Raw genomic sequence first — 24,994 nt, forward strand, 5'->3', positions numbered from 1 at the left:
GCTACAAAATCTGTTCACTCTTGGCCAGGAGTCTGTTGCAAAGTGTGCTTCAAATGAATGGCTGTGAGTAAAATATTTGGTTATCTATATCAGCTGTGTCAAAAAAAATTGCTATTTTATGTCAGCCACAGTATTTAATGTTGAACGTACAATGCCAATATGCAAGACTTTTCAACTTTGTTTTCTGAATTAGTGAGAATCAAGGAAGGCAAAACAAAACATAGGATTAGACAGATTTTCCTCTCACTCTTCTGGTTTTTTGAGCTTTTATTTCTCAGAAATGTTTAAGTTCAGTATTACGATGCTATGCCTTATAGGCTTCCAACCAGATCAGTGATGCAAATTTATTTTGACATTAGCCTGAGAGAAGAAAAGCTGCATTGTTTCGAAAAACAAACAAATGAAAAATTGGACAGAAGAATTGAAAAACAAAGCATCTCTGAATTTTCTAGTGGTGTTATTATTATTATTATAGAGGCTAATTAAAACATTTATAATGAAATTAAAATATGTAATATTTGAGAATTCACAGGTAAAGGATAATTTTGGTTGGATTACAACTTGTAGGATAAAAAATTTGATATTTAATTGAAACATTAAGCTTGATTATCTCTCTGTTTTTCAAAATTAATTATTTGAAGTCTGGTAGACTATTGTGTCATTATTAATCTATATGCTGCTGACTCTGATTTCAGCAGTGAAGGCCAGGTACTTTTACCACTTTTTCATAGAATTGCTTTCTTTCCAGGCTTTCCTGACACTCTGGCTTCTAAAATTTCCCAGATAGCTGCAAGTGATTGTACATAAAACAGATTATATAGGTATAGAATATTTATATGAGGTCTGCTGTGAAAAAAGCTTTGCTAAGATTTTGCCAAATTTTGCTTCAGAACTGTCTGTTTGTCACTGGGAACAGTTTTTCTTGCTTTCCTGAAACATACAGTTAGTAGGTGGCAGGACATGAATCAGTTTAGCTTGAATATTGAAACCAACAAGCTTTCTGAAACTTTAGTATTTCAACTTTCAGCCTTAGATTTTCATTGTCAAGGGGCATTTTGTTTACTGTGGTTGCACCTGTTCCTTATTTGTTTGTAAATATTTTTTTCTAGTTTCTTGCTGACAGATCTTTCTCTGTGTTTTTTCCTTTAGAGTCAAGGAGCAGGAACATTTTTCTGTAGAGATGATGGTATACAGCTAGTTTATGGGTACACATACTTCCATCTTGTCAATAAACATTTCTGATTTTTCAAATACAGCCAGAACAGAAATTTTCAATGTAGGCTGAAGGTCAAATCCAGAAATTACCACAAGAGCTGTTACAGTAGCTCCTACGATAACTGAGGGTGGTTCTTTAGAGGGAGTGACTAAACTGGAAATCCTACTCCTTTTTTTGTGTGTGTGTTTGTCAGATTTCCTCATTCCAGTTTGTATTTCAGATTTTGGTGTTTTTTTTTTTTTTTTTTTTACATTCTATGAAACTTATTTCCAGCTGTTTTAAAGTCTAATTATTAGCTCTAATTCCTTAATTGAAGAGAAGCTTTACAGGAGTAGTATGATATGCAATTCTGGATAGAGTAAGGGAATACCTGAAGATGTTGTTTTTTAACACAGATTAAAAAAAAAGCACTGAAATTACTGTAGGTTTTATTTTAATCTGAAACAGAAGACCAAAGAGTAAAAGGCAAACAGAAATGATAAATACACTTGGACTTCTTTGATATTGGGAAGCATGTAGGTTGTCTTTTTATAACTGATATGTTTCTGAAAAGTCAGTAAATTTATTGCTTTATTTTCTTTTTTTATAGGCTCAGGTCATTACCTTTGCAAGTTAGATCCATAGGCTGAAATTTTGAGGAAAATATCTCACATGAAGTCTTCCAGTGTTTATGTCCTCTAATTCTGTTGGGAAGGCTTGTTCCCCTGTGCAGCATCCTGCCAAGTGGATCAATATTGGAGATCAATTTGTCAGAGGCTGTGTCCAAGCTCTTCATTGACATTAGCTCTCTGTGTACTTCTTGTTTGGATTTCTGTTCCTGGCACTAGGCATCCACCGTGTTTCAAGGTTGCTCTTTCTCCATGTCTGAATAAAAAAGGATAATAAAAAGTGTTTGTATTTTCAGTGACAGCAGTGTGAATAATGTCCTGTACTCTCTTTTCTAAGTAATCCCTATCCATATCTTTCACAAGCCTCTCTTACCCCTCCTCAGTGTTCCTGTTAGACTCAGACTTCGTTCTACATCAGGGCTATGGAATGAAAGAGAGAGAAAATTATTCAGAAAAGGTACTTTTCATTAATGAATATAAATAGAAAGACATCCTCTTCCCTAGACACTCTCATTCAAACTGGTTAAACACATTTTTTCCAGGTTTTTTTTTTGAATACTTCATGTTTAGATTAAATGCTTAGACAAAAATTACTGAAGTTGGCAGATGAAGCAGAAATAAAAGGCTTGAAATGGGTTCTTCAAATAGAGGAAAATCATACTGCAATTCCCTAGAAATATTCCACATATTCTTTATGGTATTAAAGGTCATCTATATCTGGCAGACATTACTTATGTATTTGAAAATGAGTATATGTTCCTTTGAAATGCAGTGATGGGATAGTGTTTAAGTTTTTTACAGGGTTGTTAAGGGTTTTGATAAAACATAACCAGCAGTGCAGTTTCAAACCACAACCCTCCTTCATCAGAATATTTTCAAGGATTCTATTCACCAGTGTATAAGCTCTGCACCTCCCAAATACCTAAAAGTAATTTCTGTCTGTCTGCTGTTTCCTTCTGTGTTCTGTGTTATGTACAGATCAGAAGGTAAGTTTTGGAGAAGAGCAAACGAACTCAGTTTATTTATCTGTGCAGTGAGATTTGATGTTGGCTATACAGATAGAGCAGCACTTGTACAGAGTCTGTGTAGTCAGTGCTTGTAATTGGAGCATTGAGGGACTTTGGAGGAGAACTCTTTCAGTCCTGGCTTTGTTAGACAATTCTTTCTTTTTAGGGAAGACCTAAGCAGAAAGTGAGACTGATTGGTGAATCTGGTAGACAGGTCAAGCCATACAACAGTGTACTAGATTATAGGATCATAGAATCATCAAGGTTGGAAGAGACCTACAAGATCATCCAGTCCAAACTTCCAGTTAACACTACCATTGTAACCCCTAGTCTCCTACCCCATATCACCCGGGGCCAAATCCAGATGCCTCTTGAACACCTCCAGGGATGGTGACTCCACCACCTCCCTGGGAAACCTGTTGCAGTGCCTGACCACCCTAACAGTGAATTTTTTTTCTAACATGTAATTTGAATCTCCCCTGCCTCAGCTGAAGGCTGTTTCCTCTTGTCCTCTCACTAGGTGTGGCAGAACTGTCCTCCACTTCACTACAACGTCCTTTCAGGTTGTTGTAGAGAGCAGTGAGGTCACCCCAAGCCTCCTCTTCTCTAGACTAGACAAACCCAACTCACTCAGCTGTTCCTTGTAAGATGTGTTCTAGACCCTTCATGAGCCTTGTTGCCCTCCCCTGGACAAATGCAGACTGTTGTAGTGTGTTAGGCCTCGAGAATGCCATCTACACCATGCATAGATTTCTCCTGCAGAGAATGAAACAACCTAGGCAACAAACTAATTATTTGATCCTCTCACTGTAAAGGTAATTTCAGCATCCATGCAAAATGCTTAGTGTGGAAGTTTGATAAATTGATTTGCAGAAGTTGCATCACAAACTTGCACTCGCCAAACACACAAATATCAGATTACAACAAGAATGCATTGACTGGTCAGATTATTTTTCTTTGAATAGCAGCATATTTTTTTTTGTCTTCTATCTAAAACTCCTTCTTGGTTTTCTTAAAAGTGAATTATTGATGCTTAGATGCATACCAATCATGGTAGTATTCAACAGCACTAATTACATATTAATATTGTCAATGTTTTTAAGCTAAACTGAGAGAAAAGTGACACATTTCCTTAACGTAGATATGGCAACAAGGATGTACTTTTTAAGAATTAAAATGAAAAAATTATGTTAATGTCAAAACATAATTTTAACATAAAAATTAACATAAGGGCATAAATATTAATATGAAGGCCCTCTATTGGTTAGGTGAGATTTAGGTCCATGAATCTTAAGTGTTTATCTCATCAACATATAAACCACAGACTGCCTTTAAGAAATCAATGAAAAGATATATGTGCCTTTTTCCCTTTCCTTGTTTTTAAATTTTTTTGTATTTGTCTTTGAAAAATTTTATATTTTTCAGTATTTAAAATTTGCTTTCTTGGTTACATATGAGTGTCACTATTTAAGAGTGGTCAAATAAAAGACAAAACATACTTCAGTGAATTGACTGAGAAAAATCTTTACAAGTAGGGAATGAGGAACTTTGGCCTGAACTATTCATTAAACAAAATGCTGTATTCCAGAAGGTGATTAATAAAATGTTCATCCTGCTTCAGGACAATACTGTTTACTAATGGGCACTTAAAACTTTTTGAGATGTTTGGAATATATCTATCTTCACTCCTGATGCAAAAACTGCCAAAATCTGCTGACCATTAGCTGAGAGGATGGGAGTTTTATGTTGTTTGAACTTTTCCCATATAAATCTGGCCTTAGCAAGAAAAGAAGACGACCATGTAGTGAGTAGGAATTGCTTATACTCAGGTCAGGTAAAGCCTCTGCCAGAGATGTTAATTTATTTTTTAACAGTGCATGCGGTTATGCACAACAACTACATATTTAAAGAAGAAGGAAATTTCTTCATCATTTTATTCTTTGGTTCATTGAATTGGCAGAGACTCAAGTGATTCTTAATGCTGTAGTAAGAATCTCATCATCTGTATCTAAAATTTTGTATAATCTGGTATAATACATATTTGAAAGATTATGTTTAATTATACTGTGTTAGAGTCTAGCTGTGAAAGCACCATTTCAGACACAAATTAGTAGGAAGTATTTTCTTTTCTAGAAATGACCACAGGAGTCCTTTGAAGAGCTGGAAGTATGCTCCTGTGATTTTGTGGAGATGCTGCACTATATACTGGAGAGTACTTTGGTTGTGCCCAGAGACAGCATAGGTTTTTTATACAGGACAATGTCTGCAGATTGAATGAAACTAGAATCATGTATTAACTTGAGTATTATTTTCTAGAGTCCAGATTTCTTTTCCTAAGAGAATGTTAGTTTTGATTGAAAAGTAAATATTACACAGCATTTACCACAAAGTAGTACATATATAGAATAGGAATCGCTTACAAAATCTTTATGGAGTATCTTTTTATAAATACTTGCTTTTTGGCACATTGATTATATCCAGATTGCTTCCATAGTTTCCTATTTTTTATTTATTTTATATGGTAAACATCAATAGGGATATTCATGATCATAAGTAGAATAGATTCGGCACAGGAGGGAAGATGGGATCACTGGGATGCAGAGGCATGGATTGTATTTTGCTTTTCATAATCACTCTAAATGGACCATGGCAAATTAATTTTGCCTCTGTACCTTAGTTTCCTTTCACACAAAATTAAGATCCCAGCACTTCCTTTGAAAAAAAGATGCATGGAGGTTATAGAAAGATAAGTTATTTAAGAACTATGTGAGGTTTTATTACTATTGTGGTAAATGGAAGGAGGGGCTGTTTATCATCATTCGCACCAAACCTTGGCTTATTCCCTGTTTGCATCTTCTAAATGGAGAGTTCTGAAATAAAGATCTCCAGGATGGATTGGATAGAGAGATTAGAATTACCTGTGGATCAGCCAGAGATTTATCAGTTGTTTCTTTCAAGGCTGCAGCTCAGATTCTCTCCTGCTTATTCTACTGTCTAAGCTGTTGCCATGCAGCAGATGTGGTTTTTTGAAATGTTGCTGTTTTGATTTAGTGCCATTTCATGTCTGCTTTTTTTTTTCTATTTTATCTCTCTTGTAATTCTTTTTATATATGCTGGAAGACAGTGAAAAAGCAGGTCCTGTGAAGTTCCTTATTGATGGAAACATTGCAAAAAAAGTTCGGATTTATATTCTAATCATTTATGTGCAGGGATATTTGTCAAAAGAACCTGTAGGACTCACTCTTGTTGAATTTTATTGGGATTTCAAAGTCTTGCTCCCTCAGGCTCCTTCCCACTTCTTTATACCTCAAACATCAATCTTGCCATGCATAGCAGTGACTTATTGGTAAAGTCCATCAGACAGAAGCCACAAGGAGGCTCTTAGAGCAATTGCTTTCATTGAATTTCCTGGTATTTCTATCCAGATTTCATATATTTCCCTTACTTCAAGCACCCTGTTCCTGCCTGTCCTGATCCTCCATGATTTTATCCATTTTGTCACTTTCCCTGGTCTACAGCTGAACTGATAGGTAACTTGTTATTTGTAAATGGGATTTTAAGTCACATGATGTTTGACAAATAAAACAACATATAAATCAGCAAATAAAAGAGGACAAGTGAATGTGATCTATTATAGAAAAATGAGCAAACTACTTACCATGAGACAGTGTCTCTGGCAGTGATGAGAGACTGTACAAAATCAGGTATAATGCCAAAGAAATACATGTTTTAGAGGTTCATAATTTTGTATTTCACAGGCATATTTGCTAAAATATTATTAGAGGTAATAGCATCTGGCATTAAAGAAAATCAAGCAAATTAATTTTCAGTATACCGTAGTGTTAGTTTAATTTAATATAAGTTCAATTAGTTATAATTCTAATTATAAAAATGACAATTTTATTGTATTAATGTAAGACCTCTTGGTACAGCTACAAATTGAGCTTGTGCTTTTTGTCAATTAGTTTATAAGTATCCATAATTTCAAAAAGATCTTGCACTTGTCACATTTCCTAATGAGAACTGCTTTCTCTCCTGCCCCTGCCATGCTCCTTCAGGTAACAGAATTCTCTTTCCTTTATTCCACATGCTCTTCTTAGCCTCTGGCCTTGACCTGGAAAAGGTCCTCACTGCTCCTTGGCTCGCAGACCAAAGGAGCTGCAAAGAGCTGTCACTTATCACTGTCTAGTCAGCATTCCTTTTGTACTGCTGTATGATTGACAGAGAAGAACCTTAAGAAGAATCAGCACATAAGGGAACCAGCAGAAAGTGGTGGGGGCTAAGTTCCTTGAAATCACTGTTATACTGAAATCACTTGAATATTTTATATTGGTTGAATTTTATTAGGACATGTCCATTCAAAGATACTTTAAAATGGTTTATGTAAAGTGGTTTATGTGGTGCAATTGCAATAGTACAGACTGTTGCAACATAGTACTGTTTTGAAATCATGAGACCATTTTGCACCTGTCCAACAAAACTAAATTGCATCGAGGTAGCATTTGCCAATATACAGAATACAGTTTGCTTCCAACAAAGTTTTTAAGCTCTTCCATTTCCAATTTATATGCTGTGCTGACAGTAGCAAAACACTAAATCAATTTTCAGATCCAATTTGAAGTTAGTTGATGAATTTACATTATCAATGATTAATCAGTATCTTTTTTGTTTGTTTAGAACAGCAACAAAACCCAGCAGATGGGATAACCAGTCCTGGTTGACATGGGCATTTGGTCTAGGTCATCAGTCTGTTACTGCTTGCATCCCTTTCCCCAGGCTGTACTGCCTTCCCAAGATTAGGCATCAAAGTTTCACAGACACTGTGTGTCACCTGTCAATCATCAGCTGTTGTTTCCTACCTATGTACTTTTGCTCATAAAATCCATACCCGTACAGAGCCTTACATTCCTCTTTGGAAGAGTCTTCCTTATATCATCCTGCCTAGATATATTGAAGGAATGATCTCAGAGGTCTTATCCAACCTTAATGATTCTGTGATTCTGTAACTGTTTAATGTCCTTCTATGTATTTTTTACTTATTTCTTAATGCAAAAGAGCTGTGTTTACCAAAATTACCCTTGTCACACATACTATGTATAGCCAGTACAGAAATCTAATTATTGCAAGGGTTTGATATAAAAATAACAGCTAATGTGCCCTTAATCCTTTGACTTCCTGTTTATTATTCTCACTATTATACAATTTTGTGTGGTGATTGTTCTCCCTTGACAATTTAACCAAGGGAATTTTGAAACTAGAGCTTTTCTGGTTTGGTTCTCATAAAGCAGATTAGTGTTTCATTGTGTCAAAAAAAGCATCTGTTTATTCCTTTACAGGAATACACAATAGATGTTTTCTTCCGTCAGAAATGGAAGGATGAGAGATTAAAATTTAAGGGCCCCATGAACATTCTTCGATTGAACAACCTAATGGCCAGCAAAATCTGGACCCCAGATACATTTTTTCATAATGGGAAGAAGTCAGTGGCTCATAACATGACAATGCCCAACAAGCTTCTACGAATCCAAGATGATGGGACTCTCTTGTACACCATGAGGTAGGTCTGTTCATCTGTTCTCTACTCAAGCTATTTCTTGATGTGATTTTTCCAGGTAACAATTAAATAATATTCTGGGAGGACTCTCCTTTGTTTATATCTGTCCCAGCAGAAAGAAAGCTAGGAAAATGTTCATTTTGTTTCCAGTTCTGTTACAAGTCTCTTGGCTGATAATGAGTTTTACCTATGTGTGCATCCATTTTCATATCTCTATAATGCATTAAAGATATTGACTACCTGCATAAAGTGCTTTGAGTCCTTCAGATGGGAATCACTCTGTAAGAATTGTTAAGAAGACTCAGAGGTTGCCAACTCTGTCTTAGAACAATTAAAATAGTATATGAGTTTTGCCTGTTACTGCACCCATTGTACTGACTGTGTGAGCTCTTAAGCAAATTTATTATTAAGATTAGTGGCAATAAAAAACCAAAGAGAAACAATAAAGAGTTAACAAGGCCTCAGATTCTTTCCAGCAAGAACTGCAAGGAAAATTTGTCTTATTCTGTAATAACTGTTTCTTTATATCTAATTACAATATTTTAGCATTTTAATTTTTGCAACCTGTGCATGATTAGCAGCTAAGATAAATATTTACCTGGTAAAATGTATTAAATTTGCTTCGAAAATAATGCATGAAAAATTATAAATATCCTGTATGCATAGATTTCTTCTTAAATGACTCTTTTTGCAATAACATTACCTATATGATTTTTTTTGAAATTTTTAATACAAATTTCCAGAAATTCCTGGCTTTCTTTTTCTTGGATTTTTATGGATAGCTGTTGTGAATGTAGACTTAAAATCCCCAGCAAATTGAGACCCCATTTATAGTATTTTTTCTTGGGCTCAAATCAATATTTGAACTAGGATCTGTATAAACTGACAAATTCTCTTCCTCAAGAATCTTAATATCTTATGCTGTAAGTAATAACAAATGCTGTTTGAAACCATGATGAGATGTAAGCTGGGTCATGTCAACTAGATTTAACTAAGCATTTTCATGACTTGTAAGTTGAGGGTATGAGATTAATGTGTAAACTGTTTTTATTGTCTAGTTTTAAACTGCCATTTTTATCTGTGTCTACATAAAATGATTGTGTGATTTATATGAGAAGCTCATGCAGTTCTTTCCTTTGCCTTCAGCTGTTTGCTGATTCTTCTCTCTCTCCACCCCTTGAATTCAGAAAAACATTCCTGGGGAGTAAGGGAGTAGAAACATGGAATATTTTTGGGTGAAAGAGTGGCAGAACATAATAGAGAATACAATTACTATGAACCACACTATTCGGGAGTGCAGAAAGATGTAGCTGATGTTTGAGGCTGTATTAAGAGGAACAAAGGCATTCAGAAAAAAAATCTTAACCCAGAGGAGACTTACAGAATAGGAGGGAAAAACAGAGTTTTATTCTTGGCTCTGTTTTACTGATTTCTTTATTTAAATTAAAAATAATGGGAAAATCTGTAAATAGCTTTCTTCAAACTGTATAAAATTATTTTTTTCGTGTACAAATTCCCATATATGATACTGGCATATTGCTGAGATTTTTTTAACAGAAAGAGAAAAAGTGGATGCACTGCTAATATGCTGTCATGCTTATACATAAATAGAATAATCTCAAGTAACACTGAGAATGAGTAGCAGCAATCGTTTGAAAGAACACATATATTTCTCTACATTTTCCATTCAAACTGTAGAAAAATTTAATTCAGAAGCCTCTGGAGCACAGTTCTTTGGCAAATTAACTGTATTTTATATGCTTTTATAATGAGCCTTTGAGACCCATATAAGCACACATGTACCTCAGAATATTATGAGAAGAAAATTACTGTTCTTAACAGCCTGCAATTACATAATTTATATTTTTCTCTAAATGGCCTTTGCTCATAGTTTTGAGGTCAGCTTTTTCATGTTTTTGATGTGATAAGTAAATGCCTTCCAAAGGAGCACATAAAAGGGAAGAAGCAAGAGCTGATTTAAATTTTATTTTGGTTTAATACAAAATTTCAATTTAATCTCCTAAATCAGCATGAACTCTGTTCATTTCTGTGGAACTGATTTTCTGTCCTGCTAAATGACTGAAGTGCATAGTGCTCTTTTCCTTTTAGGCTTACAGTCCAAGCTGAATGTCCAATGCACTTGGAGGACTTCCCTATGGATGCTCACTCATGCCCACTGAAATTTGGCAGCTGTAAGTATATAACATGTAGTATAGCCTTTGGATAGGGAATGTCTAACATTACTCAGCATAATTTTGTTTGAATAAGTTGTTCTCACTAAAACCCACAATTGAAATTGAAACCACAAGATGGTACTTGTAAAAGAATTTGTAACCTGACATCAAAATCTCTTTTTCTATTCAGTGTTGCATCTTCTAGGGTATTTCCAAGATTTCATGACTCCAGTTAGCAATAAAAACTCTGCCTAATCAACACTGCACTCATCTACTTTTATGGCAGTGTACAAATCATACTGGTGAACACAGACCTGGATGCATGTAGCCTGTGTAGTATTAGCAAAGAGCAGATTAGAGACCTATGTAAATATTTGTTGGGTTTATGTTCTTAGTCAATGAAGGCAATAACAAATGGCTTCTTGTGAGAAAAAATTTCAGTCATTAGTGCATTTGCATGTTATACAGGAGGATTTTGATCTCAGTAGTATTATTTTACCAGCAGCATTATTTAATTTACTAATACTGCAGCCTCTAGTCATCTTCTTCATTATATATATTTCCTGGATTTTGTACACTAAAAGGTTTCATTTTTTTTTCCTTGGCTGCAGCCTGTATTCTCTGCTAGGCCCAGGAAAGGGACTGTGTTTTTGAGGAAACCAGTTAATACCTTTAAATTCTAACTGATTTTGCAATCATTGTAGCCACCACAGATTACAAACCGGGGGAGATGCTGCCACTAAGGATATCCTTAACCAGATGACTATTCTAAGAGTACTGTGCACACTCTCTCCATAGCCCTGAGTTGCCCCTTTTCCTTGGAGTTTGGGGCAAATTAAACCAAGTCTTTGCTTCTGATATTTCTACATGAGAGAGAAATCTTTGCTATGGAGATAAAAGATAATGATAATTAATATTTTTATCATGGAGCCTTTTTTTGCCCCCTAAATACTACATTTGTAATACATAATTCAGCCTAAATAACTAACACAAGAGATGTTAGCTAAAAGTGACTACTGACTAATAATTACATATATGTGCACTGCAGGATATGTTTGATTTGTAAGGTGTGGGAGGAGAAAAAGACTCATGTAGCTTCAAACCAACTTATAACCTCCCTATAATAATGAAACACATACTCAGGCCAAGAGGCTACTTTATAGTATTTTCATTTGCATTCCTAAGTTGGAAACCCTTCTGACTAGGTATATTAGACTTTGTGTAAACAGTTTCTTTTTTTTTTTCTTGCTTTGTCTTGTTTGTTTGTTTCTTTTCTTGCCAGATTGTTCTTTGTTCTCTGCCCATGGTTTCTGGTTTTGTAATAATCAGGAGAATTCTAACTGTGAGCAATGTGATTTTTAGAAAGGCTGTCTTTCCTTACCCCCATAGTCACCTGTTCTCCAGCCTGTTGGCACATCTAGGAGACTTTCTGTTCATTTTGAATGGCTTCACACACATTTTATTTCTTTACCTAGGACTCATTTCTAGACAACTGTGCATATTTCAGCTTTTATTCTGGGATAGAATCTGAATCATGAATAGTGGTGAAAATAAGCAGGAATCCTGAGGATTTTGTTTTAACTGAGGCAAGTTTGCCAGTGGTATATATTTGTCACAGCTCTTCATATGCTGCTAATTTTACATTGCTAGGAGGATCATCTGCCTGTATGAATGTCTCTTTTTTTACACATAAGAGAAAAGCCAAACTGAATGTATGGGAGAAGCTGTAGCTTAATATATTGCCTTTCTTTATCCTTTCCAAAAATTCCAGCCAACAGTCGGGAGGATGGGGACAAATCAACAATTGGTCATACTGCTGGTTTGCATTAAAGCAGAGATTCTTGTGTGTTAAAAATCTCTACATGCTACCCACCTGCTAGATTTTGTTAGCCATGCAATTTATGGCTAGTTGCATGAACAAGCTTCTTTCTGGGCCTCTAGAGATTTCTCAAGTGAAAGTGTTTGTAGATCAACAGGAATGTTGCTTTTCTTTTTCACTGCACTGCAGTTATGGTATAAGATTTAAAATGTACTTGTCTCAGTCAATCAAAATGAACACACAACTTCTTCCATCAGTGGTTTACCCTTTTCCTTTCATACTCGATTTGTTAATAGGGTATTAGACTGGAAAAACTTGCAGGTCATACTCAATTTGGTTTTTCCGTCCTTACTTGCTGTTGAGGCATTAATGCTGTTTAAAATGCAGTGTTGATTTGCTTTCATTCCAGTTTATTTTGACAGAGCTCAAGCTAAATGTGTGTTTGATCAAGAATGTACTGTCCCCCAAAATGATGGCAAAGAGTGAGATTTAAGAGGGTAGGCATGGCACAGAGCCACTGCAAGGACATTGTCACTGAACCTGGCTTCCCATATTTAGGTCTGGATTTCAGCTGATAATAAAATACTTGTGATACGACCCCAAAGTTGAGAGTGGGGACAACAAAAAGTCAGAACAATATGGCATTGAATTTTCAAAATTGTTGTGTATCCTAAATCTTGCAAATTACTGTTCCTTTCATCTGCCTTACCATGACTTTTAGGATACATATATCTAATCTTTCACAAGTTTGACACTTGTCACTTTGATGAGTGTAGGTATTTACTTTACAGTAAAGCTATTTTAAGCAGTCAGACATTTTTTGCTATTTCATTTTACATTTTGGGGGGTGAGTTTTTATTTGAAAAATAAGTAGCTCTTCTATTTTTTGATGGAAGCTGTTTAATTGAAATTGCTGATAAAATATTTTCCTTTATTTCTCACAGATGCATACACAACTTCAGAAGTGACATACATTTGGACTTATAATGCTTCAGATTCAGTGCAGGTAGCACCAGATGGCTCAAGACTGAACCAGTATGATCTTTTAGGCCAAACAATTGGAAAAGAGACAGTAAAATCAAGTACAGGTTAGTAAAAGATATTTTGAAGAAAAAGGCACTTGCAGTGAAGAATGTATTTCTGGTGGTGTTAAAGGCTACTGAAATATGTGTTGCAAAATGTGATCTATTAGGCATCGTCGATATATGGCACAGGTAACACAAAACAGTACCTTTCTGCTTCTTTCAAATTAATAATAACTGATGATAGCAGAGGTGAAGTCATCCCCAGTGACTTCTTTTTAAATGCTCTCTGGAACTCAGTCTTGAATCCTAATGTTTGTAACCCAAGATTGGGATATTTGTTTGATTTCATATGGTAAATGTCACTTTTTGTCTACTAAATGGTGAAGCATGCAGGTTTCAACCATGTTTCTCTTCCATCATGTTTTTGGCATTAAACACTGGATTATTCTACCAGACTCTAGACTGTGTTCTTCATGTGCTAGGCTGTGGTGGACCCCAACAATTACCTTCTAACTATGATTAAGTTCTCAGGGAGCTGTTGAGTGAACAGAGTTGCTTATGTGCTAAAGCCTGCAGGGCTGAAGTTCTTAGGACGTACAAGAGTTCCTGGAAGTTAACACTCATCTTCCCTGGAACTCAGTGAGAATAAGACATAGCTGTACTCAAAGTCTTTCTTATATTCTGTAGGATGCTTTCTATTACAGAATACCTTCCATACAATATAATCCTAGCACATTTGGTTCGCATAAATGTAGCAAACCTTCTCTTATCAAAGAAATGAACTTTGTTATGAAGACTTTCTTAAGATGATAACCTTTTTTTTCACTGTATTTTGTTTGTGGCACCTAGGTGAATATACTGTAATGACAGCTCATTTTCACTTGAAGAGAAAAATTGGTTATTTTGTCATTCAGACTTACCTCCCCTGTATCATGACTGTCATTCTCTCTCAAGTGTCATTCTGGCTGAACAGAGAATCTGTACCTGCCAGGACAGTCTTTGGTGAGTATACTGGGTAGCATTAGTTCTGTTTACAGCAGCTGAAGCTGCTAGGAAACATTTGTGTGGTAAAGGCCTTTTTCATATAAGTTAGAGTGTTTGTAGAATGTGGTAGTATTTGTAGACCAAACAGCTTTCAGCTCCACTTTACACATCTCCTGAGAATCCCAAAGATTTTGGAAATTAGTACATACAAGAAAACCATCCACATATATCCTTGACTCTTTTAGGAGGAAAAAAATTTTGCAGAATTGAAAAAGATTATAATGTTTCTATTTAAAAAGTAAATTTAGTTACTTTAGATGATTTTCTGAAATACCTTACTTTCCTTGATGTTATCCAAGTATTTTGGTACTCGGTAGATAAGCAAATTTGTAAATGTATTTGTAAATTGAGCAAATTAAATTTGACTTTGTTGAATTATTTGTATTAAACTTTTCAAGCTGCAGTTCTTTAAAATAAACCCTGTTCTGGGGGTCTGGGCAACACTTTCTAACTAATTCAAATTGGAGTGTACTATGAGGCAGTGGACATCTTCAGCAGAGCAATATAATGGTGTCTCTCTTAAAAACACTTCTTTATTAAAGCCAAGTAACAAATGTCTTTTTTATTTGCATAACTTCAAGTTCTTTTAATTGGTTTGCTGCTAAGGGAAAAGAGATTAGCACAACATAAATAATGTCTGTATGGAATCAGCCATCAGAAATGCTGCATAAAATCATATGATTAGTCATCAGTAAACACCATGCACTCTTCAAAAAATAGGCCAGACTCAATGCATGTTAAGTATGATGCATAACAAAGCACTTACTGTCACTCCCAGCAGAGAAAATGCAACACAAAGCATTGTGAAAATTGCAGGTTTTAATATGAGCCTTATTGAAGTCAGATGAAATGGGTCAGTGGTTTTAGTGGGACCAGAATTCTACCATGGTTTCCCAGGTAGCTATCAAGCAGGTTTGGATTTTTTCCTTTCTTCAAAATCTTCTGTCATTTTTTCTGCTTATGAAAATGCACATTCCTGTTTTTCAGCCTTGCAGATACACTGTCAAATCCTTCTATATCTCTGTCTTCGCCCTTTTCTGTACCCACTCCTATACATTTAGGACAGTGTAACTGGTTTCTCCAAAAAAAAACCTCACATCTTTTCTTTCTAAAATATACTTTTAGTTACTGTGTCACTGGTAACAAGGCACTACATCAATAACAAGACACTGGTATAATTTTCCTGAAATGTTGTGTCCCTTCCCTCACACTTCTTTCTTGCTCTTGATTTATTTTTTTTGTTTAATTTCTGAGGTTTTTTAGAAGTAGGTAGCATCTGCATAGCAGCCTGCTGCTTTATTCTCCTGGAGGTTAGTATAATATGGATGATGAACAGCAACCTGCTTCAGGATGACTTGAGGAAACTGTGTAGGATGGCCACAAGAACAGAACCACACCTCCCAGTGTCATAAAACCTGAAATCTGTTTACTAAGCACAGTGGGTATATTGAGGAAGCAATTGCTATGCTGGTATTTTACTCCTGCCACACAGATATGCACATCACGTACGACATCCCTGTCCTCTCCACGCCAGTTTATACTCAGACCCTGAACCCAGGGGAACAAGACATGATCAGGCTCTTTCTGATGGAGCAGCCTAGTCCTCCTCACCTCAGGCTTAGTTTTCTGCATTGAGTTAGATTTTTCCTGAGGAGCTATTTCTTTACATTTTAGGTGAAATTGTCAGCATAAGCTGCCAATGGCCTCTCTAAACACATAACCCCAGGTGAATCTCCCAGTCTTTTTCCATACCTGCTGGCAGCTCTGGTCTCCTGCCTAAATGTGTTGCAAAAATATGAAGTTAGCCACAGTTTCATAATGAAGTTTGTCTAATGTTTTTTTACTGGTTTTTGGCTGTACTGAGTTATTCTTGACAGTAGAGGTGGGCAGGTACACTCACGGTTTCGTTTGGGTGGTACTTGCAGGTAGACTCCAGTGACACCAGAAAGTATTTTTGCTAATCAATGAGAATCAGTGAGAAATGTATTTCAAGTATCTTCTTGAGAGCCAAGGATGGACTGCTAGAATACTATTCCTTTCAAAGATACATAACTCCTAGTTATTCAAAGCACTGCTTAGCATTTCATTTTTCATATGTGGAAGAAGTTACTTTTCTTTTCCCTTTCTATTCTCTTGAAACATAGTGTCAAATTCTAGGTTAACATTAAGGGCTTGGTATAATGAGGCTTATTTTATAGTTGAGCTCCTTAATCCTTTTTCTTTATGGCATCTATTTATATTGTTGACCTACCCTATCCCAAATGAATTATGGCCTAATGCTATATTGCTTCCAACTTTGCTTTAAATTATTGGAAGAAGAAAGTTTTATCATTGTTGATTAAATAAGTCTTGAATGTGTTTTCTCTAGCAAATAAATCTGAAAAGCATTTGATTGCATTCTTAATGAAAGGGAATAAGCCTAGTTCATAATGCCTTCATTTAGTGCAAGATTACAATCTGTTTCATTTAGTAATGTGTTTATTGTTATGCATTTAGTGTCAACAATATTAGCAAAACTAATCTTGTGCAGCTTATTGAATTCTCACTTCATTTTTCATGGGTCATAGCATTTAGAAGCATCACATGTATTTGAATAGCAGCATTAGATGCAGGTGACAGAAAACCAGAAATTAGTTTTCTTAGTGCTGCACTTATCTATGTTTTAATTCACATGGAGAGCAATGATAATGTTAAAATAAATATGTTTAGATATATATTATTTGTTAATTGAAGCAGTCAAGAACAAAAATTAGTAGTTGTGTTATTTTTTATCATATTGTCCAAGATGCAGAATTTTGAATCCACACAGCTATGTTCTTTTGTCAGTTCACCATGATAATTTTATTCTTATGCTGCACTCCTGTGTCTGTTTTCTCTTGTTATGGGTGTGGGTGCTTTCCACAGGGTGCACTCTTTCAGAAGCAGATTGCTCCATTGTGGTTCCCCTGTGCAGCTACGGGTCCTGCCAGGAACCTGCTCCAACGTAGGTTTTTCATGGTCTCACAGCCACGGTCAGGAATCTGCTCTTGTGTGGGTTCTTCTCCTCTGTGGGCTGCAGGTGGATCTCTGCTCCACCGTGGAGCTCCATGGATTGCAGGGGTACAGCCTCACTGTGGGCTGCACCATGGGCTGCAGGCACGTGCTCCAGCACCTGGAGCACCTCCTCCCCCTCCTGCTGCACTGGTCTTGGTGTCTGCAGAGTTGTTTCTCTCACATATTCTCACTCCTCTCTTCTCTGGCTGCAGTTGCTTCTGTTCAGTAACTTTCTTTCCCTGTCTTAAATATATCATCCCCGAGGTGGTGCCACTGTCAGTCTTGGGCTTGGCCTTGGCCAGCAGCAGTGCATCTGTCTTGGATCCAGCTGCCATTGGATCTGTTCAGACATGGGGGAAGCTTCTGGCAGCTTCATACAGAAGCCACCCCTGTAGTCCACCACTACCAAAACCTTGCCATGCAAACCCAGTACAACCTTTCAGTTGTGCCACTACAGAAAGGGGAACCCAAAGAAAAGTTCAGATTTGTTCTCTGGGTATTTTCACATGGGAATTGAGTAATAGAGACCTGTCCTTTTGAACAATTCTGTATATAGAAAGTATCTTTTCCCATTTTGTTGAAAAAAACCTGTCTTTATTTCTCCTTTCAGATGCTGCAGATTAATTTTTGTGCCTTTAAAGATCTCTCACCATTCGTGACTTTCAGTGTGTAATTTCTTAATTGGGAATTTCTGCTAACTGTAGGCATAACACTTTAGTGGTAGGCAGTGGGCACTGGAGAGCTGTAGCCCTGAGTGAGAGACTGAGCTGACTGCAAACAAACTAATATGTCTTCTCAGGTCAGTGGTGTGTGAAGACAGTAGCTCATATTCCAAAAGTGGCATAATTACATGCAACTTCTACTGCAGTTGGGGTAAATATCACTTTCCATTCAGCTTTGGGTGTTAGCTCAGCTGTTAATCCATGGGGAACTTTGTTCCATTGTTGGGTATGGATACAAGGAAGCAACATGAGCACCAACTTCACCATATGTACACGTAGTTTAACTGACTGACTGAATGCCACTTTTCTGGAAATAGATTATGTTATGGTCCTTGGCCTCCCATGCTGTTTAAAAAGGCTGTTTTGTGTGGTTCGTTTAGTGTAAAAGGGTAGACAGAGCACTTGAACTATCTTCTGTAATCTTTCTCACAATGGTAGTTCAGACATCTCCTGGTGTCTGGGCAAAATCAATGTACACTCCTTTTGTATTGCATTCTCTAGTAATACATATACATTGCATAAATGAAAAACAAACAGTATGGTATGTGGCCAGATGTTATGGTGAATACTTTCACATTACTCTTATCTCCAGAATTTTCAAGCATTTGTGTACACCTCTAACCATTTGCTCTTGGAGTCTTAAAACAAAGTAGTAATCTGTATCTCTGAAATGGACAAAAGTCTTTTCTTTCTGCTATTGTATTTATGAATCTATTCAGATTTTGGACCAGGTTGAGAGATCTAATTGCCAAAAAACATTTGCAATTACTGCTAAAACAAAAAAGAGAAAGAGCAAAACAACAGAACAATTAAATTAACTTCCTAATTAAAACAAACCACTTAATTTATCGATCCTTTTGTGATATGTTCTTCAACCATTATGTGGAGTGGTGTGATGAAAGGATAAAACAGTGGGAGGACTAGCCTGGCATTATAAGAAATGGAGCACATTTTAAACATTTTGTACAAATTCTTTGTAAATCGAAAGTACCTCTTATTTTACAGAAATGTCCTCTGGTAACTCATTCATTAGACCTTTAACTTTCACTTTCAAAGGAGATGTCCACATTCAAGCACAAGAAGGCTAGAACTTGATTAGTTGACTAAAACCTTTTCAAATTAGAAAAATCAGTTGATACACAAGAGGTGAAATTAGGGTCAAAAAACTTGTCCCTGTTGGGGACTAGCCTGGCTTTTGCACACAAATGTGGACATTAACTAGTCATCATGGCAGATTTTAGCCTTTATATATGTGTGCTAGCTCCTCTAATTTCCACTGTATGTTTTTAGTTAGGCATTTCTAGGTATTCAGGTTACCTCTTCCCTGTTATGAACATAACAGAGCTGGTATTTTCCACAGATAGAAGTTTAGTGCCAGTGAAAATTGTTGAGTTTGTAGCCCTGGAGATGGATTTCCTCTCTCCAATAAGCAGATGCCATTTGAAAAGCAGCACCATAAAAGAAAATGAAAATCCCAGGCAATCAGATAGCTCCGGTCTTGGCCTGAATGGATAAACCTATAGTGATAGAAAATAATTAGCTTTTATTGGCATGCACTGCTGAGAACTAAAGTTGTAAGGATGATGGGGTATATTTACTGTCAAGTATAAAATGCTTGGTTCTCTTTGGAGAAAGGAAATATCAATGGTTTAGCTTTTGGGTCGTTTTTAAAGACAAACTGATGGATGGTCATGGTCTCTTACATCCATTCAGCACCACATGTGCTGGGTGCTGGGCTATAGAAGATAGTTCCTGACCAGTAGAGAAACTGTGCTCTTTCTACACCATAGTGAGATATCATACAGTCTTTACAGAACATTTTAAATTTTTCTTCCTCTCTAATATTTTGACTGCTTCATTGTAGGGGTGCAATCTCATCACTGATTTTTATACCAGTTTTAGTTCACTAGTGTTATGAATTGCATAAGCAATGAGGGATGGTTTTGATCTGGTCAGTGTAAGGGTTTTGTGAGGTTTTAAGTGAAATCTTTGTGAAATAAATTGGGTATATTTTACAAGTTGACCATATACCTGCACATTAATAATTTTTCAGTCCTCTCAGGTTTGGCAGTGACTAGGAGGCAGATTATTTCTATTCAGTCCTTTTTCATAAAGAAGACTTGATAATACTGATTTTTCAATTTAATTGTAATGTACAAAATCATCTGTCTTTTGTCTGAAGAATAATAGCAATATAACAAGACTAGAGAATCCTAAACTGACAGGTATCACAGATTAAATTTTCCGTCCAATTTTTTCCCACTCAATTCTGGTTAAATGACTGTGGGAACCTGAACATCACTGAATTTACAGACTGATGGAATAAATGAAAGTGCCTTGGCAATTGTCTGATGGTGTGCTGCTTGATTAGCATTTGGGTCAGAAAGTGGTGTGGCTTGCTGAACTTTTCAGAGAAATCATCAACTGGTAGCAAGATACAAACTGTAAATTCACAGTATTTTAATTGAGACTAAAAAAGGTCAGCAGTTAATCTTGAATCAGATTTCTAAAGAAGTCAAGAGGCCTCCAGAAGGTTAGTTTATTCAAAAAGGTAGGACTTAAACAGAACAGTACCTTAGCAACTCTGCATATTTACATGTGAATAATGTCACCTTATGTCTGAGAAACAATCACTTCACTGATACTTCTGTGTAATTATAGTGATTTATCTGCAGCTCAGGACTGGTGTTAAAATTTGCATGTGATAATTTTAAATTTAAGATAGGTTGTCTTTTCCCTGAGGTGCTGAAAACAATTAAGCCATATGTCATGTAAGTGTTAGGAGAGAATAAGTTCTGTGCAAAATACATTGTCTACACATTTTCATACCATATACTATGAGAGCTGCTTCCTTTGCCTTGTGTAGGCTAGTCAATCCCAACAGTGTCACTGCTGATTCCAGGCCAAATCTACTTCTTTAATTCATGGAGGCCAAAAACCAGCAATTAGAGATTTATGTGTGCTAAGGTGGCTGAAGTGTCTGGATACTGTGTGACTCAGCAGGATGTTCCTGCGCCTGTTTTCCTGCTGCACTGGTCTTTTGAAGCACATCAAGGGAGAGTAGCACTGAGGCTGAGTCCACTTAGCTTTGCTCTGTCACCCTTTGTAGCACCCTCGAGATAGAGATTATTTACAGGAGGGATGGAAATTGCAAAACCTGAGGAGGTCTCAGTAGGTGTAATTGCTGCCTTTCTTCCCTTTCACATAGTGGTAAAAATTGCTTTCCTTGTAGCAGAAGGAAAATTTGAGCTATGTAGGTCCTGCAGAACCCAGGTGGCAGATTGCTGACAGCAGAGGATCTGGCTTAGGGAGAATGACTTTACTTTCTCTTGGGAATCCTCTTACAACAATTTTATGACTGTGTATTTGTTGAAGCCATGATTTGCTGTTACTCATATTTCTGCCATGGCATCTCCTTTGCCTGTCATAATGGAGTGTAGGTTTGCTGATCTGTGCTAAGTATATCACTTTGCATCACTTTTCATTCTGGAGACATATTTAATGGCATGCCACAAAGGGAATAGCTTGGTTTGTCTAAGTGTGATTCAGCCTGAGGTGGGAGAACTGATTTACTTAAGGAGCGGAGACTGAGTTTGTGGCTTTGGGTTTCTGCTTGCTAAAACTGATTCAGAAAAATGTTCTTCTCTTCCTTTCCTCCCATGTATTTTTTTTTTTCTAATTTTTTTTTGGGAGCATAATTCTTGGCATCCTACGGGTTCCTCATTATGTAAAAAGTACTGCAAAGTGCTTTTAATAACTACCACAGTGAATGAACAATCTTCGTGGATCATCAAGTCTTGTTTTCTGACACATAATACACGGTTATAATAACTTGGCATTTAAAATCAATGCTGCTCTAGAAAAGAACCCATGTTACCTGAATGAAAACCTGTTCTGTTTATGTCTTCAGCTGTGTCAGTGGATGGTTAGAGAGAAAACTACTGGCAAAATAAAAATTTTAAAATAAATTTTAAAAGAATCATTGTGGTCAATTTGTGTGGTAATGTCAGTAAAGATGGGTGCCAGACCTGCAGCCATTGCAGTGAAATCAGCCACCAAACATTAACATATTAATCATTATTACTCTTATGTTTCTAAAATTATACACCATTAAGGAATTGTTAATTTTGCCCCTTACCTGCACTGATAGCTTAAAAAAAAATCTATCTCATGTAAGTGAAATTTTCAGCTTATTAAAAAAGGGAAGTTTAGACAACAAAATGGAACTAAAATACTTGAAAGGAAACTCCAGATGCAACCTTTAATATAATTCTGGAAGTTTGTCACCAACTTAGAGAAGCAAATTTTTCACTGTGTTTCACAAACATACCAAAATAATTTTTGTGTTGTATTTTTATTAGCATTCAAAATGCAAGTAATATTGTTGATGTTCTGGTTTTTTTGTCTCTTTGCAGGAGTAACAACTGTGTTGACAATGACAACACTAAGCATCAGTGCTCGAAATTCACTCCCCAAAGTAGCATATGCAACAGCTATGGATTGGTTTATTGCTGTTTGTTATGCATTTGTATTCTCTGCATTAATTGAATTTGCAACTGTAAATTATTTCACAAAACGAGGATGGGCCTGGGATGGAAAAAGTGTAGTGAATGATAAGGTAAGTCCTAAGGTAATAGTCCTGTTTCCAGTCAATTGCACTAAACCAGCTGTAGTACATTGTTTTGATAAAATTTGCTTTATTACAAAAAAAAAAGTGATACATTACATCAAAAGAATGTAGATGTAATTTCTGTCCTGAACAAAATTCTATCTGCCCTGATGTAGCTAAGCTCATTTGGTCTCACTAATCCAGATTTAGTTATCAAGCACCTTTTTTTTTATGTTGGGAACTGGCTACCTTGTTCCTTGACTCCTTAGATACAGCTGTTAATTTGGTTATCAATAAAATTTAATCTAGATTGTATTGGTTGGATCACTTTTTTATTTATTTTTTAATCCAGTTGAGCTGGAAATAAGAAAAAGTATATTGAAATATATAATACATATTAATTTTCCTGCTAGGTAAGGATCAGAAAAACAAATGAATGTACATATATTAAAAAACTATGAATTGCTAAAGCTAGAAGTTTTGAACATTTTAAGTATTCTGAAACTTATCTCTAATGATAGGCAGACATTATTTTTAAAATCAATTTGATTAGCAGTTGTACAAAATTGTTCTTTACCTATGATGTGTTGATGCTCTGAGAGCACAGAAATACAGTCATGCCTTAAATTTCTGGTCTTGATAGTGGTGTAGGTGTGATAGCATGAAGAAGTTTTAACCTGACAGAATTTCTTATTTCACAATAATAATTTTAGGTTATATGCCTAAATTTGTGTATTTATGGCTTAGAATAGTAATAACAGAGCAAATATTAAAGGTCCCTTGTTTTGACTGACATAGTGTGTGTTGCAATTTTGTCCTATCCAAATGACTGATTCTACTAATGAAAACATATTTCTTCTGACAGAGAATAGCCTGATTTCCATGACTCTTCTTGAAATAGGATAGAATATTTTTTGCTTCCTAAATGATTATAGTAGATGCGAAGCCAAGTTTGATTAACTGATGATTTCTCAGCTCTGTGAATGTATGAAGAAGCAAAATGTTCAGTTAATAGTAAAGGAGAATTTGAGGAAGTGTACATTCATTATTATTCCTTGTGGCTTCTGGAAGGGCATGAACTATCCATAGCTTCAGGATCTGTTCCCTCCTGCCAGAGGTAGATACCAAATCTTGACAAGTTTATCAGTATGTCAGAAGTGAAGCTTTTCAGACTGGCACATTACCCTGGCATTGTAATAATGTAGGGAGACCTTATAAACTCTCTGATCATCCCTTGGTTGTTCCTTTAAATTGGTACAACAGTGTTGTCTCATGATCTTAGGATCATGTTTAACAGCTAGGTAGTTTTCCTTCCCTAGGAATGACAAAATCAGCCATTACGTTCCCTACTTTCTTTAAACTGACATAACAAAAAGCTAAACTTTTAACATAATCATAGTTACTCGTATGAAAATGTGGTTCATCTTGATTATGCAGGTCTCATTAATCGTGCTACAAACACTTTTAAAAAACGCACTAATTGTGTCTGAAAGGAAGAGCTTATAGATGAAGTAGAGTGTTCCTCTCATAATTTGACTTGGTAATTTGCTCTTATTTTTTTCTGAATGCATCTGTACACCTAAAGCCAGGCTTATTCTTCATCCATTAAAGTGAAAAATGTTCCCTTGGTGGCAGTCATCTGTGTTCACATTATATGGAAATTCCCATCTAAGTGCTGTTGACATGGAATCTGTCTCACAGAAAAGCAGGTGCAGGAACAAGCTACATATTTGATCAACTCTTTTTCACACTGATGTCAATAAGGAACAATGCTGAATTCCCAACTGATTCTCAGATTCTCTTTTTATGTGACACCATCTCCTAAGACAACGTATTTTGGGCACAACATCTAACCATGATGATCTTACCAAGATTTTTAGATGACCTGGATAAATATCAAATTTGACTTAAATTAAAATCAAAAATTGGAAATTGGGTAGATGCCTCCCAGTGAAAGAAAAAATTGGAATGAACCTGTATGAGAAATATCAAAAGAATTCCCTCACTTGTACCACTTCCATTAGATTAAAAATCAAACCAAACCAATGCAACAGCTCATGATTTCATATATGAGCTGGAAGTTAACTATTTCTTCATCTGCTTAATTATGTATTTTATGGAAGAGATGGAATGAATCAAATATTTATTTGTCTATAAGTATAAATATTTTAAATTACTTATAT

The 24,994-nt window shown here is 35.9% G+C and overlaps 1 protein-coding gene across 1 annotated transcript in view; it reads left to right on the plus strand.

Annotated features, from left to right (window-relative positions):
• LOC103803577 (gamma-aminobutyric acid receptor subunit alpha-2) overlaps positions 1-22,820 on the plus strand; it is a gene marked incomplete at its 3' end in the record, with an annotated part of 51,795 nt that extends 28,975 nt beyond the window's left edge. Inside the window, exons 4-8 of the mRNA XM_009076144.1 lie at positions 8,168-8,388; positions 10,495-10,577; positions 13,323-13,466; positions 14,253-14,405; positions 22,618-22,820. Of these exons, the coding sequence (XP_009074392.1) occupies positions 8,168-8,388; positions 10,495-10,577; positions 13,323-13,466; positions 14,253-14,405; positions 22,618-22,820 (804 nt within the window). The remainder of the gene's footprint in view (positions 1-8,167; positions 8,389-10,494; positions 10,578-13,322; positions 13,467-14,252; positions 14,406-22,617) is intronic.
• Positions 22,821-24,994: the final 2,174 nt, after the last annotated feature.

The sequence above is a fragment of the Acanthisitta chloris genome, unplaced genomic scaffold (assembly GCF_000695815.1).
Source record: "Acanthisitta chloris isolate BGI_N310 unplaced genomic scaffold, ASM69581v1 scaffold9116, whole genome shotgun sequence".
NCBI classification, from domain to species: Eukaryota; Metazoa; Chordata; class Aves; order Passeriformes; family Acanthisittidae; genus Acanthisitta; species Acanthisitta chloris.